Source organism: Stigmatopora argus, chromosome 7 (genome assembly GCF_051989625.1).
Source record: "Stigmatopora argus isolate UIUO_Sarg chromosome 7, RoL_Sarg_1.0, whole genome shotgun sequence".
NCBI classification, from domain to species: Eukaryota; Metazoa; Chordata; class Actinopteri; order Syngnathiformes; family Syngnathidae; genus Stigmatopora; species Stigmatopora argus.
Window position 1 is genome coordinate 16,101,544 of NC_135393.1, and position 19,083 is coordinate 16,120,626.

Sequence of the window (19,083 nt, forward strand, 5' to 3'; positions counted from 1 at the left end):
ACCATGCACCTACAAACATCACTTTTGAAATTGATTTAGAGCATTTAGGCTCTTAATATTCATACTTCAACAACAATAAAGCATAATAGCTCAAAATAAGACAATAGCAAATGCTAATAGAACAACAACTACATTCCATCTGCCCAATTACTTCCCCTCCATTGCACTCATCATCATTTTCAATATGGATATATATATATATATATCTATATCTATATATATATATATATATATATATATATATATATATATATATATATATATATATATATGTATTTGTATGTGTGTATGTATTTGTATGTGTGTGTGCATGTGTGTGTGCGTGTGTATGTGTGTATGTGGACGTGTGTGTGTGTACGTGTATGTGTATGTATGTGTATGTATGTGTATGTATATGTATGTGTATGTGTATGTATGTGTATGTATGTGTATGTATGTGTATGTATGTGTATGTGTATGTATATGATGTATATGTATATGTATATTTTTATGTATATACATTGCTGTTTGCAATTGATGTTGTCACTTATCCTGACTAAACCACTTAAGTTTCCACTTCCACTTAACCTTCTTTTACACCTTGTATGTCTCTATTTGATATAATTTTGTATCATTTAGTATACTTGGCTCTGTACTCTCGTCCTGCCGCAACCCCCGAGTTCCCTATTCGGGGGATAAAAAAACCAATGATCATATCTCATCTCAACAGTAGACATCGTAATAAAATTCTTTGAGCGACCATCTTTTACATGAAGCTAATTTATTGTAGTAGCTCTTAAAACAGAAGCCCAGCGGCACACGTGCTTTGGACATTTCCGCTTGATTTAACAAGTCATCCTCCGAAACGCCATTCATTAAAAAGACTTACACACAGACACATACAAGACCCCCTTTACAGTTGCTTAACCCTGGTTTTTCATTTCCTGGCTGGCACTCAATATATGAGGCTTGAGTTTAAAAAAAACAGTGTACATATATATATATATATTTTTTGTGAATAGTTGGTTCCCAGCGGGCTGCTGGTGCCGGCAGGGCTCCAGACAGCACACACACAGAAACAGATCACTTTCAGCGTTTTGTGTGTTCCAGGGGGCGGGGCAAGAGCGCGCGTTAACGCTATAAAAAGAGCTTCACGTAGCGGTCTTCCCAGTCCAGGTGGACCGACTCGACTCGTGCGTTAACTCTACAAACTTTCTTGTTTTGAACTTCGCTTCTGTTTTGCTGCACTTGTTGATTTAGTGTTTTTTTTGTTTGTTTGTGTAAAGAATAAGCCCAAGATTGGCGCTGATTTTGCAAAGCGCACGTCCCCCCTTCCCCCCTTTTTTTGGGTCATTTTCAAGGTCAAGGATGCTCCCGCTGGTGCGCCCTCGGAATAAACGCTGGCTTCTGCTGCTCCTCTTGGCCACCGCCGCCAGGTGCCAAGGCCCGGCGGCTCGCCCCAAGGCCAACGCCATCAAGCCGAGTCAAGTCGCGGGCGGCGGCGGGGAGGAGCGAGCGTCCACGGCCGCCCCCGAGCGCACGGTTCAAGCGCACGGGGGCACCGTGAAGAAGTTCAACATCTTTGCGCAGGTACCATCGCCTTCATTAAAGTGGCTTTAAAAATGAGCTCTTTTCACATTGACCTATGACCTCTTACCATATGGAAACTGAGGAAACACTAAAATGTCATCATTGCCTGCCATTGACAGTAATAAATGCCCAATCCGTTTGGACTGGGAGGGGCGGGGAGCGATCGAAACTGTCCTGGATTAAATTTTTCATCATTATGTGACATTTGATAGTTTGCAATGTTTATTTTGGATTAGTAGTTTAATTAATATTAAAATAACATTGCAGAGGTAACATAAAATACAACTTTACTTAATGCTTTTTGTCCCTGAATAGAGTTCATTAGTTTGCTCAAAATGTCCCTTTTTATCTTGTTTATATCATATTTTACATTGCTGTATTGTTTCATATTTTGTCACCTGCTTTAGACAAAAGTTCCAAAATGTATCCCAAGAACGTACTTTAGTAGTCATACGACTATCATCCCTTAAACAAAAGATGAAAACCTTATGTATCATAATTTATTCATTAAAAATATTTTTTTTGTAATATAATGTTACCCATGTGATCTTACTTTTTCCTCTTCAAATGCTTTCAATTAATTTGCACTACTTTTATATTTTAATCTTTATCAGATTTCTCCTTATTCCTCCCCCAAAAATTATTTTTCAGAAAATCTTAAAATTGTACAATTTCCCATTAAAAAAAACTTGATTTGGAATTTTACAAATGGTAAATGCACAAATATGTTAGTTTTTTTTTTTTTTACACTATAATACTATGAACTTTCCCCCCTCTAACAATTCAGATTTACTCAATAATTTGACTGTAAATGACGGTTCCCCGTTTAAACAAACTTGACGTCTCTCTCCGTCGATGGCAGCCAATGAGTTCAGTTTTCCATCTCCAAATAGTTCCGCCTTGTTTACATGGCCGTCTGGGGACTGGACCCCCATGCCCCCTCCCTCATAAATTCTTAATTGCCTTTCCGACGTGACGCCGGCGCACGCCTTTGCAATAAATCATTAACGGCAACAAATGCGAGGGAAAAAGTGACCGACTGGGCTTTTAGTGTCATTCAAATGATTCTTGTGGGGATTAAGAGGATTCTTAAGCCAAACCGCTTCAAACTCAACTCTAGTCTCGAACTTTCGACGCTCACATTTAAAAATAATAATAATAATACTTGGCGAAAGGGCAGCAAAAGATACTACAAGATATTGAATGGTCAAATATATATATATGTTGACTCTTGTATTTTAAGGCTGCTAGAACGACAAGTTTCAGTGTGTGAACAAGTTTTATGACTCGTGATTACGTGTCAATTTGATAAAATTAGGTCAAAGCCATTTTTGGATATTTTGCAAGGTGTTAATTTTTCACCAGGTGGGCCAGGAATTGACATGAACTTTTTTCTGAGTGGTCTTCAAATGTCTAAAACAAAATTGGAAGTGAAAGTTTCTCAGGTGGAAGTTTATTCTGCAATGATTTTTAATAGTATTTCTTTATGTGTATGTGTTGAAATGACATACCATTATTTCATGGGTATATCAATGAGTAAAATGTTAATGAAAACAGAATTAACAACATTAAAATGAATAAAAACTCTCGATTTTTTTTCAATTTCATATTCTGACGTCAATAATTTCCAATGAGTGTCACGCCGGGGTGTCCAAACAAACATGTTCCGGTTTTTGGCGCTCCTGAGCGAATGGTGAAATGAGGCTTGATTGTGGCTTGCACAAGAAGCTTGAGTTCAGCCTAGTTATTTTTTTGTTGCAGTTCACAGTTGAAACCTCGCACGTTGACATCAATATAGGAAACTAAAAAGTCAGTCATTTTTTTAACATAAATTTAGAAGTCCAATTTGATAAATCGGGCTTTATGGGATGCGATTTTCTTAAGTTAACATTGGATTTCATTTAGCAATAGAAGTAAGTCTTCAATAACAAACTGGATTGGACGTCTACCGCTGTCAACGGCAGTGACGGTGTTAACAGGAAAAAATGGAGTTTGGCTGCAGGCACGTGGGAATTCTGTTTTTTCTATCGGCTCCTTTTCAACACATTGAGTCTTTGTGGCGAACGCGATGACAAGTGGCGAGCACGCGAAAGTTGCACTTTCTTTCTTTCTCCATCAGCGAAAAACCAAAAACCTCAATGGGAAGCCTTGCCAGACCTCCCATTCAAACGCCCTCGGCCCCTTAGATAATACGTGAAACCATACTGTAGTATGTAAGGCATTTGTGGAAGGCGTTTTATATCTGATTCAATGCGCACGTGTGTGTGTATGAGTGAGAAAGTGTGCCAAAAGCTTTTCCACGCTTGTAAAGTTGTGGCCACGTTATGTGGATTCGACTGAATAACATTGGACTGCATTCATGACACAAGTGGAATAAATCAGGAAGGGAAAAAGCTTTTTGGTGTCGGAACTTGTCCTCCGTTACGAGTAATGTTTGTCAACTTTGAAAGGAAATTTTGTGCCGTTCTAGCCTGACGGAAATGACGAAAAATATCAGAAATACAGCCAGTTTCTCGAATAGACTCCCACCTCCAAAAGTTTCACTTCACTGTTTGTATTCTAGAGTTGTTTGAGCATAATCATTGGATTCGACATATAAACTTCTAAAAAATGACCTCAAAATGCCCTTTTTTTGAGAACTTTAAGCATATTATACATAGCACTTGTCAATGCAATATTTCATGTGGCAGCGGCCATTTTTCCTAAAATGGGCAAAATCAAGTTCAAAAGTTACTTGAACATAAAATGGACCCATTTTTCTTCTCACTATTTATCTTAATTTCCTCAAATTAGAAAAAACTGCATTGAATCTGTCCTTAGAAAACCACGCCTAGCCTTGTGTATAAAACGTGTCTTTGACTCTTGTGTATAAAACGTGTCTTTGACTCTTGTGTATAAAACGTGTCATTGACATTTTTTAAAAAGTAGCCGTTTTTATTCATCAAGGACTGTAAATTTGTGATCTTTGAGCGATGGGCTGCCTCTTTAAAAGTCTCCCCAGAAGAGCCTGTCAAGCGACCTTAATGAGCTTGAAAGGTGTGGCGTCTTGTTAGCGCCCCCGTTAAAGCGACCTTTCCAGTCTGCTGCTTCCACGGGCGCCGGCGGGGCGATAAACGTCCAATCTATTTTGACTGGGAAGAGCTGCCAGCCATCATTGGGGGGTTTGCTATAGTACTAGGTACTTTGGTTCATATTTTCACCATCTAACATCAAGCGTTTTAGTGTTGAACTCAAATTTAATAGTAACCGTGGCAACTGATGGTTAATAAAAGTTTTTTTTTTCTCATTCATTCATCTTGATTTATCGCATTTGAATATTCAGTTTTTTCTCTTTCAATTCGTCTGCTGTGATTTTAAATTAGTTTATCATAGTAAATGTACAATCCATTTAAACCAGAAACGAATGGCCATTCGTCGGTTCAATTTGATTGGTCGATGAGCTAATCTTAATTGACGTATTCAAATTTCAAAATGTATATTTGTTTCTACGTATTTTTAAGTATTAACAGAAGGCATGATCGCTGCCAATCAAAATAGATTGGACATCTACCGCCATCAATGGCAGTGAAACATAGTCCATCAAAATATTAGGGATGGATAACGTCATTTTTAGATGACCGTAATCCAGCCAAAAATATTTTTGAAGGGCTAAAAATCGAGAAAATAGCATGTAAAGCGATATCGTCCAAAGAAAGAACAAAAAAACATATAATATATTCGAAAATAAACTGTTTCGTATCGGTTCGGTTCTTTGGTATAAACAGATCCTCAAAATCGGGTGTGATCAACCTTAATCCTATTAATCAAGTAATTAACACGTTAAGTAACAGAGTTAGTTGGAATGTTTGCTAAATCTAACAACCAAAGTTCAAGTTGAAATGAATGAAATGGCATTTTTCACCAGCAAGATTTTACGAGTACACAACGCCCTTTTAAAAAGATTGTTGACCCCGCAGCACAAGCCAAATGGGGGTGGGGGTATTTCCCTCATGCCGCCACGTCTGTCTCCGACCTTATCGCATGCCGAGAGTGGCCGCGGAGTAAAAACGGCTCTCTGGGGGCCACTTCCTGCGCGGGATCTAAGGTTGACGCTTTTATGTGAGAGGAGCAAAAATAAGGGAGCGACGACCCGGATGAGACGCATCCCAATGGAAGCCACGCGTCCCTCAGAAGTAGCCAATGAGGCGTGTTTTAAAGGCGCGCCAGATAAGATGAGGTAATCAGATGGAAAGAACGTATGTTGACTCACCGTGTATCAAAGAGGTGAGGCTCGGTTTTCTTCCGCGGACGCCAGCTTCTGTGAGACAGATAAAACGGGTGGAGGGTTAGGAGCGTTCTTATTGTTGCCGAAAAATAACACTTTTATGACGGCTAGGTCTGTTAACTATTCTATCTGTTACTATATTGACTTTTTAGGGAGAGTGGACACCTATTCGAAGGTTATTATGAGCTAAACTCATTCAAAGTATTTGTTCTTGTAATTAGTGGGTACACGGTCGATTGGTCGCCGGTCTTTTGGTCGCCCGGAAGGTTATTGATAATTACCATTTTAAATTGTTGCTCAAATTCCCTAAATACAAACTGCGAATTATTATTTAGTCATACTTAATGCCCTAGTAATTATTAGGCTAAAGAAAAGCTCCAAATTTCCCGGACTTTTATTGTTTTTTTGTTGGAGAACTTGTTAAGACCCTGACTGACGTAGCTTCTTAAAGGGACAACACATGTATACATACAAAATCTTATACACTCACACGTCGGCTCAGTGAAACTGCTCATGGCCATTGTTGGTTTTTATTGATGCGTAGACCGTGTTGTTTTACCACAATCGACCACACACGAATTAGGGAAAGCAATATTTAAAACATATTGACGGCAATAGACGTCCAATTTCAACCTGAAAGTGATAGAATGATCTCTTCTAGTATCCTTCCACTTAAACTAGATTCTATTTAGATTTAAACTAGATCTCTTCCTCTCATTGCCAGTCAACGAGGGAAGCTATGTGAGATGTCTAAAACAAAACAAAAAAATAAATACAATCTCCAAAACACACTTAATTGAATTTGTATTTTTTCCATCACTACATTTTTTGAAACATTATTTAATTCATATTTTTATATAGCTTGGCATTTTTTTTAATTTGCATTCTAAAACAAAACAAAAAAATAAATACAATCTCCAAAGCACACTTAATTAAATTAGCATTTTTTCCCCATCACTAAATTTTTTGCAAAGTTATTTCAGTCCTATTTTTATATAGCTTGGCTATTTTTTTAATTTGCATTTTTTTCCATTTATTATTCAATCGATGCCGTGCTGTTAAAAACAATTGGACGGCAAATGCCGTCCAGGCCGTCAAAGAGTGAAGCTCGAGATTTATTGAACACAATTAAGAAAGACGAAATGAATTAAATTCCCAGACAAAAAATCACGCATGCAGGCCAGACTTATTGAATCTTTCAGTGGAATTGCTCACATCAAAAGTTTCCCTTTGGGAGTGACAGAAAGTTTTGCCAGGAACAAAATGCTCCTGGGTGGAAACTTTGAGAGAAGTTGATTGCGCACAACTTCCAAAGGATCAACAGCTGCTCTAAATTGCCTCTGCAACGATGAAGATTTGCCGTTATCGCTAAACTTAATAGCAGAACATTATATTGTCCAGCTGTCTGATCCTCCTTACAGTCAATTAATTATTCATGTTGATATCCTTTAGCACATGAGCCAACAACAACTAATAACTTCAAATAAAAAGCATTAACGTCAGAGTTGCATACCTGTCAACCTCTGCCGATAACTGCCCTTATAAATGATTATGATTCCCCTTAAAAAAAAACCCAAAAACCTTACAAACACCGTACGTCGTACGGTGTTTGAAAGGTTTTTGGGGGGTTTGAATTTCAACTACGGTGGCCAATTATAAAAATCTGGTCAATCATGTGACTGATTAAATTTGACTGTACTGTAAATAAATACTAAAATATAATATATAACAATAAAAATCACCAAACAGATTGATTATTTTTCTCGGAATATCAGAGAAAAAAAACCCTATTTCAAACTATTCCATCTAAATGCTGTTGTGACGCTCATGTACTGTAAATAAATACTAAAATATAATATATAATAATAAAAATCACCAAACAGATTGATTATTTTTCACGGAATATCAGAGAAAAAAAAAAACTATTTCAAACTATTCCATCTAAATGCTGTTGTGACACTCATTGCTATTGACTCACTTGCGTTTGACTTCAGCAGGTGTACCCGTGCAGCAACGACAAGGAGTGCAGCGTGGGAAGTTACTGCCACAGCCCCCAGCAGCCGCCCTCGCGTTGCCTGGCCTGCCGCAGGAGGAAGAAGCGCTGCCACCGGGACGCCATGTGCTGCCCTGGCAACCGTTGCCATAACTGTGAGGCAAAAAAACACCACATTTCTGCACACTTATCATGTTAGACAACCCCCCGTTTATCATTTGAGATGAGTTCCAGACACACCTGCGGGAAATCTGGAGCGCCTTTTCGCTCGATCCGCTTGTGTTTCTATATTTCTAACTTTGGCTCTTTAAATAGTATAGCTCCACATCTTGAAAATCATCACTTTTAAGGGGCCACATACACGATAACTATAGTGAACTGTTATGAACAATGTACTATAGCAAGATCACGCATGGTCGCGTTGTCATTTACGCTCCTGTTTGTAAATATTCAGATATTTGCACGGCCATCTCCGAGAGTGTGATCTCACCTCACATCTCCGCCTTGGACAAACACAACAAGCTCTCCTTCAAAGACCAGAGCTGGAGGAAAAGCACGGGGAAAACTCAGGCCAAGCATTTTCTAAAAGGTAAAGTAAGTTTAAAAAAAGTCAGAATTGGGTTATGTATAGCATTTAGTCATCACAAACAAATATACACTAGTCCTATCACACGGAATGTATTTAGAGGAATTTTTTGTCACTTAATTTTGCTGCCCAAGACATAAATATTCCTTGATTTGACAAATAGAAGGTTTCATTAGACTGGTCAATCTCCAGAACTAAAACATACAGAGTATGCATTTTAAGTCTTTTAGACAAGTCTTTTATTTTATCTGCTACAGACAAACATGACACGATAATTTTGCTCTCCAGATTTAAACCTTATAAATACTGCAATTAGCTGAAAATAATTTCAACCTGACTTGAACCCTATCGAGAATGTCAAACTGCCAGAAGTAAACTTGAAGGGATAACCCAAAACAATCGTAATCTCCTGACTTGAACTCTATAGAGAATGTATTTGATCTATTAAAGGATAACTCCATAAGATAAAAGTAATCATAATCTCCTGACTTGAACCCAACAGAGAATGTATTATATCCGCTAAACAAAGTAACTCCTAAAACAACCCTTAAAACAATACATAGCAATAACTCACATGGTGTCATTTTCTCCACCAGGCCACGAAGGTGACCCGTGCTTGCGTACTTCCGACTGCTCCGCGGGTTACTGCTGCGCCCGCCACTTTTGGACCAAAATCTGCAAACCGGTGCTCCGGCTGGGCGAGGTGTGCACCAAGCAGCGGAAGAAAGGCTCCCACAACCTGGAGATCTTCCAGCGCTGCGACTGCGCCAAGGGCCTCTCGTGCAAGGTGTGGAAAGACACCACCTCTTCGTCCAAGTCCAGACTGCACATGTGCCAGAAGATCTGAAAGACGCAAAGAACATTAACTAGCGCCCGAGGAACGTCGTTTCTTTTTGCCAAGGAATGAAGTGGAAAAAAAAAGACACGACGGGACGGTGTGTGGGCGTGACTTCACGCCGATGACATTCAGGGATTGAGAAACTCCGGGTGGATTGTCGTTAATGAGACGGCCCAGTGCATTCGTTGATAGTAAAGGCCGTACGTGGGTCGCTATGAGTTAGCTTTGGCAAACAATTTTAAAAAGTTTTAACTTTTGGCAGAACGGACTAGCAAAAATATATGTATATATATGTATACATATTAGTAAACATTCATTGTGATTTATCCACAAATAACAGATAACAATTAGAGTGTACACACCCCAAACAACAATAACAACATAAGCAATGACTTGACATATCTTCAGCCTGTATAAATAATTTCAGGATTTTTTTCCAGTAATCACGTAGCAACTAGGAAATGGTACTGATACAAAATAGCTAGCATTGGAGATTGACTGTTTTTTTCTTTTTAACTAATAGCGTATCACAGATTATTTCAATGACTTGGTCGCTAAAGACAGACTTTTAAACTGGACAAAGCTTCATTCGTTTGTTGCCACCGTTCCCACTTCAAACGCTTTGGACGTCTAAAGGCAGCCCAAAGTTAAAAGGTTGTGAGTTCAAACGTGGGTATGTTGCATGTTCTCCCCCTGATTCTGTGGGTTTTATAGATGCATGTTTACAAACCACAAATATTCTGGGATTGTGTTCTATAGTCTGCCAAATTCTAGTGCCAAGTTTGGGCTGGAGAGCGGAGTGGAGCAGGACGCAAACAAGAGGGAAGTGCTGGTGCACAACTTGCGATTTTAATAAAAACTAACCATACAAAATAATAAAAACTGGTAGAGAATGAACAAAAATACAAACTTAACAGGGGAAACACACACGGACGAACAGGCAAACATAATTCACCAGAAAACAACTCCCACAAAGATGTACAAAAACACGGGGTTTATATACACAGACAGAGATTGAGGATAACCACAAACACCTAGGTCACAAAAGGGAAGGAGAGGTGAAACTCATATTCAATCACGTGGACAGGAGACACACTGAAAACACACCCATCCACCCAAAACGCCAACAAAACGAGACAAAACCTGCTGCGGTCATAAAAGTGTACACTGTCCTTATTGTTAAATATGGAGGATATTCTGTTACACTGTTTACTTTATTCAGCACAGGGTGTTTTGAAACTGTACAAATCTTCATCAAAATGATTAGTGATTGCCTTAAAAGGGGAAGATTATGTACATATATCAAGTTAAATGATACTTTTGTTCAGGTCTAGTGGATAAATTCCATAATTCAAAGTTTTTTTTGGTAGATTTTCACTTCGTTTTAGTTTTTTAATTGGATACACATTCTGTTTAGGTTGTTTGTGGAATGTCATGATACGCCGTGATACAAGAACCATAATTATAGTGCTTCATCCTTTTCTATAAATGGAATTTAAGCGGTGAAAACAATAGCTAGATTTCTGAGGGAATTTCTATTTACAAACATAGACATGTTATGTAATATGATTGTCATTCAAGGAGAGAAAAGTCTTCAATTGGCAGGGAGTAATCCTTCCATTTTTGGAATCGTTTGTAAATGTAATTCGACAGTCCGCTAATTGAAGGCTACGACGGCTAATGTTGCCTGTTTTTTTTTCCAAGTCAGCGGAGTCAAATGATGCCAAAAAATGGATCGATATGATTGCAAAAGTGTGTGTCAGTGTGTTTATGCTGCTGGCAGTATCTTTACCCCGTTAAAACAGTTGTTCACATCATATCTCCTTTTATTCTGACACTACATTTGTAACCCTGTTGTAAATAGATGGGAAGAAAGAATGAGATATTTAAGAAACAGTGTATATCGTGTACATAGAATGAACTATAAAGCCGAAACGGTACAGATAATTTAGGTGAGAAGTGTGAAGGGATCAAATGTTAGCCATAGAATAGTCAATATTTTAGATTCTGCATCACAAGAAAAGTTACTGCAACACAAATACTATGTATATGATGTTATAATTTTTATGTTAATAATGCCTCCTGACATATTTTGCATATTTACAACCATGACCAAATAAAGAATGTATTTTGTATTTAAAGTCTTTTACTTGGCACTACTGTACATTTTTAATACGTAACAAAAATGCATGAATTACTAATAACGGAGACGACGATAACATATGTTATCAATATTTTTGAAGCCCCACTTTAAGCTCGCAAAGCACAAAGACAAATTGCCTGGTCGTGAATCAAAACAAAAATTGTCAAAATTGAAAGCGGTGCCAATTCACAAAACATCTTTGAAGATATTGTTGTTGTTTTTTAGCTAAATACTCGACTGACCTTCTTTCAAGTCTGTTTAATCAAAAGGGGAACCAAATCCAACATGTCAAAGTTGTTTAATGTTCGATGTATCTTTTCTATCAGCTGATATTTACGTAAATCTACAGAAAATCTCTTTAAAAAAATCAAGTGAACAGTATTTTTTTAATAAGCAAAATACATTTGTCAAACTTGCAAAGAAAAAAGGACCAAAATGGACAGGCCAGACGGAAACAATAAACGTTGTGGAAATAGAAACATTCGAGTTGAGCCAAAATCCTAAAAGAGATGCTAACACAGATGTCTTTCCCTTGGTCGGATTGACACATTTTCCTCATATTTCTCCAAAACATGTAACGGAATACTTTGTTGAACTCAAGTAAGAAAAGAAAACGATTTTAACAAGCGGTAATATAATGTGAATTTAACCCTTTCAGGGATAGTGGTCATCTATACAAAAGTTATCATTAGCCCGAACTTATTCAAGGTCTGTGATTATGATTATTGTTACAGTTGACAACAATAGTTTTGCAAAATCCTTATTTTGTACTTTTAAGTGCAATTGGAAGGACTGACTCAAACCTGTTTGTTTTCAAACATTTATACAAACAGCCCCGATTTAGAGCATTAACTGAATATTTCAGAAGATTAAAGTATATCTAAGCCACTTTTAGGGAGTATTTCTAAATTTCCTTTAGTGTGTATTTCAGCAGATTTAAGAATATTTTCCATACATAATATTTAGGTTGTTTTAGAAAATATCCAAATACTTTAACACTATTTTGGTCACTTTTCGTCAGTATTTCAGTAGCATTTCGAAAAACTTTGAGTATGTTCACACATTGTATACATTGTTCAATTCATCCTGCGATTTTTTGATATAAAAAAGTGCTGAGGTCATTTGCCCAAGTCCCATTGGTCAGAGAAGGTAAGTGGACAGCCCTCCCTGAAACCCCCCACTGCGGTCCTTTCACCGACTAGTGCCCCTCCTACTCCCTTGGGAGGAGGTTTCAGTCCCTCTAACCCCCCCAAAACCTAAAAAAGGAAACCTTGTCGCCATGACTGACATTCAGAGAGCGGAAGTGTAGCTTTAGTTGTTTTTTTTTCTTCCCAAAGATCCATTCACCAAAAAAAAGACCCCACCCTCTGCCGTTGTGACATCATGTCTCCGTGAGGGAGAGCAGACTTATTGTTGTCCTTGACGTTATGACTAACACGCTTGGCCGCACCCCCCTCGTGCTTTTGCCCCCTTCGGCGATAACAAAAAGGACGCCGCAGCTTCACGAGATAACGGCCTGACTCCCAAATCATACAATATCGCATACACACTTAACAAGATCAGATATATTTCACCTGACGTCATAAAAAAGATACATTTTAGACAATTTGGGGGCGAAAACATTTGAAAAAAATGCATTCTTTTGAAGAAGACATATGCAAAAGATGATGAGTATCATTAAAACCATTCAGAAAAATGTAGAAAAATCAAACATAATTAAAAAATATTTTTTTTACAGAATGACTAGCTTTCACATAAAACCCAAACACTGTTTCATTTGATATCAAAAAATATTTTTCACGTGAAATTTTGATTAGATTAAAAAAAAACAAAAAAAGATGATGCGCTCACGTTTTTAATGTGAACTGATGACATCTTTAGACAGACTTTAAGCACTCCCATACTAAAATTTGCAGCACTTTGCTTGGATCCCTTCTATTTTTTCCTGGTGATTTTACATTTCAGACAGTAAATAAAACCCCTTGTTGAAGATGAAACCAGGCGTTTCCTGCTGTTTCGACTTACAACAAAAAAAGCAGCGTGCGGCCAGGCTCTTGTTTCAGACGTGTCTATAGTTTGTTAACAGCTCGGGCAAACATTTTTTTTTGTTCACTCCACGTGTGGTTTCATTTTACGTGGCTCAAATCTTCCACTAGGTCGGCAAAAGCGGGGAACATGTTTTCAAAACAGGGTAACCAAGATAGTCTTATTTTATTGATCCCGTGTCGCTCGATATCGAGCTAAACTGGATGTGACTAAAACATCTTACTTGAGCCAAATTGGATGAGACTAAAAGATGATAAACAATGACTCGCCAAGTGTGTCATTGATCATTTTTCATGTTGCGTGTCACTCACTGGAAATTTTACAACTACAGTATATGTAGCTGCTAATAGTAAAGCGCTGCCAGTTGGAACCGATTTTTCAGCTCGCTACTTTGGAGAACTGGATTGAATTGGATCGCTGGCCAATTCAGAAATCGGGTCTGGCAATTTCCCACTGTTGTGAAAACATACAAAATGAAGCATAAGTTGTCTTTGACACAAACAGACAAGAACTGCGTTGGGTTTAGTGAAAAATCGGAATATATTTTGACATTTATGAAAACAGTTACATTTGCTTCATTTCAGACTTAAGTGAATTTGATGTGTAAAAATCTCTTGCATGACTCCTGTTAAATGACTTTGAAGGAACTATACAATTGTGGAAGACTAAAATTGGATTGGAGTTTTTACCTGTCCTGTCTGGACATTCAAAATGAATGCATTTTAATGATGAAACGATTTTAATGTGCCACATGGGAGTTTATGCTGTCGTGATTTTTATGAAAATGCTCCTGGAAAGAAGAGTGTTCTAAGGTACAGGTCTCAAATTTGAGGCTCGGGGGTCAGATTGGTGACCGCCGTATCATATTTGTGTGCAACATGGGACAGAAAGGACAAATTTGGGTATGACGGGGTATGGCATGCAGTTATTCCCCTGAGGATTTAACATCAGAAAGTCTAATCTTGACCTGTCAGAACTCAGTTTTTCTTATGTTTGCAGAAAGAAATATTGCAGGATATGGATTGTGCCAAATTGGGGAAAAGAGAGATAAAATATTATTCTAATAGGTAAGAAACCACAAGGCACAGTCAAGGCCTTCAATTCAATTCAACAAATCATGTGTGATTTTTGATAATAAAAGGCCATTCAAAGTTGGCCTTTGAGGTTATTAATCACATATTTCATGCCATTTGAATTCTGGATGAAGATCAGAATAAGCTTATTTAATAAATATTAGAATGATATTGTGTGATAGTGTAGCATCACTACAATCGTTTTAAATATTTGACTTTTGATAATAAAAGGCCATTCAAAGTTGGCCTTTGAGGTTTTTAATCACATAGTTCATGCCATTTGAATTGTGGATGAAGATCAGAATAAGCTTATTTAATAAATGTTATAATCATAGTGTGATAGTGTAGCATCACTACAATCGTTTTAAATATTCAATTATGTTCTTTTACCGTACTCCGAGTTTACAGAGCGGTCGCTGATGTCTTGACTCAGCGCCATTTGGGAAGATAGTCTCAATAAAGCTGTCCTTTACACAGATGCTATCTCCGACAACGCCAAAGATTATGTTACAATAGTAAACAAAAGTCGGATGATGAAAATGCCTTTCCAAACACACGATAATGGTCCCTTTCATCCAAAGTATTATATTTCCCAGAAACTTTGTGAGAATCTTTCTCGAACTTTTAAAAGCTTTGTTATTCTCAGGAAGTGTGCACATTTATTTGTCAATTATTCTGTGTCTAATCTTTGGTTTATATCATAAGATGGGAGTCATGTTTGCCTCACAAAGTCTCAAAAATCGGTAACTAATCCATCATCGAATCAATTGATGGATTAATTGTTTAGGAAGCAAACCCATGTTTGACTATACGGATTGCTGAAAAACTGGAAGTAGCGCCCATTTTTTACTAGCTTTTCTTTCCACGCTGGCATTTTGAACCTCATACAAGACCCGAGGTTAACCCCATAGCACGCCCAAAGGTTCTATTCGACAATGGAAGGCAAATACAAAAGCCTTCATGGTTTGAGCAGATTTGTACAAGTGTCCACACCTTGTTAGAGGAAGAGTAGAATGCATGGGAATAACGCACCACTAAAAGGCTGCGCATCTGCTGGTCCCACGGCGACGTTTGGCGTTCAAATAGACCAGGGGTCATGTTGCAACGCTGCGGTAAAAGAGTGGCAAAAGGCGTTGCCGGCGCGCTTTGTGATCGCTCCATTTTCTAACCTCGCTTGTCTTTTTTTTTTAACAGACCGGACACTGGTAATTTCTCAAACAAACACAAAACAACATCTTTCAAAGCCCCAAAACAAAAGGCAGGAGACCTGATCTAATAATTGGAGTGCTGGTTCGGTCCCAGGAGTCAGTCATGGCCTGAGGAGACAGCAGGAGCAGTCGTTTTTTTTTTTTTTTTTTTTTTGCCTTTAGCCTTATGTGTCAGTTGATGGTCAACGGGGTCGTGACATGAAAAAAAAGGGCTTTTTGTCTTCGGGTTTTTTGGCCTGGGGCCCGTGCTGACTGACTGTTGAATCATATCGCTAACCAACAAGTGCAGGGATGTTTTAGGTTTTAGTCATGGGCATATTGGAGTTATGGTTCAATTGGAAGGCAATTACCGTATTTTCTCGCATATTAGGCGCATCCGCGTATAAGCCGCACCCTTAAAATTGTCTTAAAATCGTTGAATTTGAAAATTTCTCTTGATTCACAATTTTCACCTCAATATTCACGGTTTTAATAGGGTGTACAAATGTGTTACTTTGAAGGGAAAATCTTGAGAAAAATCATCGCACATTGTAGTTGCGAGATTCTGTATAAATCAATTGCTGGATTGCACATTTCTAAAGGTTGTTGCCTGAACGTAGACAAATTAAAAAAGGAAGTCACGTGAGCAGTACAACCAGGAAATGTATCCATAGCAGTCTCGTTTGTCATCCCTAGGTAAGATGGCGGCGCCCTGAGCAAGCAATGGCAGGGACAAGTAAGTGAGTTTTTTCACGTTTTATGCTATGTTTTTTTTTCATGAATTTCATTCATAGACGGCAAAATACATTGTTTATCATTTCTCTATTTTGAAATAAATGATCGTATCGGCCGCATTGTCTTGTGTTATGGCGTTTTGTGCATGTCAACTCTAATTTGTGCGCATATAAGCCTTACCCTCGAAACAATCATCATTTTTTTTAGCAACAAATACGGCGCATATGCGAGAAAATACGGTATGTATATCAACTAAAGCTGAAAGATTTAACCAACCATAATTCTTACTCATTCTGCGAGCCGCTTATCCTCAGGAGGATTGCAAGGGTGCTGGAGCCGATCCCAGCCAACTATTAGCACTCTGAATCAGGCCGCGAGGCACGAAAATCCTCTAAGAAGACAAGAAATTCAGTGACTCTGCTTTCATCGCTATTCTACCACAAACTAACAGTTGTGATAGGCACTTTGGGTTTCCTGGCGTCATTAGCAACATTCATGTAAGTGTCATTATTAATTTTATCATTACCTGCCAAAGGGTGAAGTCTCAATGGTTTTGAATCAATTTCTCTGGTGCCTTAAAGATGGCGCCAAAAACCATTAGAATTTCTTAAAAAGAAAAAAGAAATTACTTTGATGATTTGAATGGAATCAACTTTCACATACTTTTTACTCTAAGAATTATAAAGGTCTTCTTGGGCTGCTTTGAAGTGGGTTTTACATTGTAAAATATTAAGTTTCCCATTAGTCATGCCCACTAAGATGTAAAGTACTATGAACACAAGTTTCATTTATTCCTTAGTTGATTTTCAACACTGCTTATTTATACTAGTCGGGGTCACGTGTATCACGGGTTTTACTCAGGAATTCAATGATGGAATATTGTCAAAAGAGTGGTCCCAATAAAAATAATGCATTTAATGGTTTGCCTTTGCATAGGAGGTGTCATCAAAGGTAAGGATTCCGGCAGAGGACGTATGACTCAATGGAAAAGAATAGTGAAGACTCGTTGTTTTTATAGTGTGACGAGTTGGAATACGAAATTGAAATACAAGACTGTGTATTTCTGTTTTAATACATTTAGATTTCATGAATCTAGTCAATATAATAATTGTTTCTGTTAAATACTTGGCCATTTTTCATTATTTGGATGTGAGGGACACGAGGGCAAGAACGCTTGTGAAGTTTCATTCTCAAGGACAGGAGAGCCAACATCGTCATGACTCATCATGGGTAAATAAACCATGACTGCTGAAAGATGGGTGACATCATTCATACACGAGGTGGTCTCTACCTAAGGTCAAATCTGGGAAATATCCTTTGTGTTTATAGATGTCTTTTCTGTTTCCATTCCAGACATCCTCACGTTGATAAAAGCTAGTTTGTCTCGCAAATAAATCAGATAAGCCCAAAGAAAGCAGTAATTATAAAGTCATATTATAAGTCCCTTTTACAAAAAGCCACTGGATGGCAAGATTGAAAAGCCAGCTCAATTTAAAAGTTTAAACGAGTTCAATAAAGCCCAAGTAAAATTTAAAAAAATCAACATCTTAAATGTTTTCATCAATAATTCAAATGTCTTTGGCATAAACATGTGGGCATGCGCGAGCTCAATTCCCACGGAGTGTTGTTTGTCTCTCTCTATGCCCTTCAACAGACTGGCGACCAGTCTACGGTGTAGTCTGCCTTTCGCTCAAAGTCTGCTGGGATAGACTCCGGCAACCCTTGCAAGGATGCGGAAGATAAATTGAATTCAGTAAACCTGTCTTTTATCTAAACATGAGGCAAACGGGCCCAATTTCAAATCATGTGATCGGATGGACTACATCCCTACAAAGAATGCAGTTACAATCCTTCAGTTGAGTGCTTTTGCCTTTTTGATTTGCAGTCCCGTGCCAGCACTGTCAAGCAGACAAACCGCACACACCACAGCATTAGACCAAATAGTCCCCACAGACCAAGCGCAGACATGTTGATGATGCTTTTGGTCGTCCCCAGGTGGCCATTATACACATTATAGATCTCCTCCAGTTGGAGTGCCTGGATCGTGTTGGTCATTGTATAGTGCGGTGAAGTGCAGAGCCACACACAGTGTACGCTGGCGCTTCTCTTTCAAGTGAGCTACGTAGCCGGCGAGAGTCCGCTGAGGTTTGTCTTTCTGTCAACACTCCCCATCCCAAATTTGTCGGTCTGTCTTGAGTTGTTTTTCAAACAATGATGTTGACCATGATTTTTATACGTTTTTTTTTTGGTTTGTTTCAACTGAGCCAATTCCAAATTATGTCTCATTGTGGGTTGTTCCGTGACGCAATACATGAGGCCCCGGACAATAAATTCTATTTTTTAAATAGTTATGGGTGGCCGGTTGACAAATTTGGTTTTCGGAATATTTGACTTGGGCTTTTTAAAAAAAAATGTATTTTCAAAATTAGGATTATTGGATTGAGAGAATTCAATAGTTTAACCCTTTCAAGGATGGTCGTCTCGACCCTGGACAGCTACTTAAAAGTATTTTGGAACAGTTTAGAATTTTAACCATTTTTAATCAAAAATAAATATTAAGTCTGTTAATGATTATTGATCTTGATTGTATGTTTATATCTATTAATATATTTATCATGTTCAAAAAAACGAAATAAATGAAATACATGA

At 38.0% G+C, this 19,083-nt stretch overlaps 1 protein-coding gene and 1 long non-coding RNA gene across 2 annotated transcripts; one reads left to right on the forward strand and one right to left on the reverse strand.

Annotated features, from left to right (window-relative positions):
* Window positions 1–1,166: 1,166 nt before the first annotated feature.
* dkk2 (dickkopf WNT signaling pathway inhibitor 2) lies at window positions 1,167–11,385 on the forward strand. Its single transcript, XM_077604445.1, has 4 exons — window positions 1,167–1,569; window positions 7,828–7,981; window positions 8,281–8,415; window positions 9,009–11,385. The coding sequence occupies exons 1-4, from the start codon at window positions 1,348–1,350 to the stop codon at window positions 9,257–9,259; spliced, it is 762 nt and encodes a 253-aa protein (XP_077460571.1). The 5' UTR covers window positions 1,167–1,347; the 3' UTR covers window positions 9,260–11,385.
* Window positions 5,540–9,282, reverse strand: LOC144077017 (uncharacterized). Its single transcript, XR_013300854.1, has 4 exons — window positions 8,987–9,282; window positions 8,317–8,408; window positions 7,812–7,979; window positions 5,540–5,866 (listed from the first exon to the last, which is right to left on the reverse strand). It is a non-coding gene; the product is annotated as an uncharacterized LOC144077017 (long non-coding RNA).
* Window positions 11,386–19,083: the final 7,698 nt, after the last annotated feature.

What these genes read in the sequence shown, in the direction of transcription:
- dkk2 (XM_077604445.1), top strand. Translation starts at nt 1,348, where the DNA reads ATGCTCCCGCTGGTGCGCCCTCGGAATAAACGCTGGCTTCTGCTGCTC. An exon ending in AGTTCAACATCTTTGCGCAG is followed by an intron (nt 1,570 to 7,827) that starts GTACCATCGCCT and finishes GTTTGACTTCAG; the next exon opens with CAGGTGTACCCGTGCAGCAA. An exon ending in TGGCAACCGTTGCCATAACT is followed by an intron (nt 7,982 to 8,280) that starts GTGAGGCAAAAA and finishes GTAAATATTCAG; the next exon opens with ATATTTGCACGGCCATCTCC.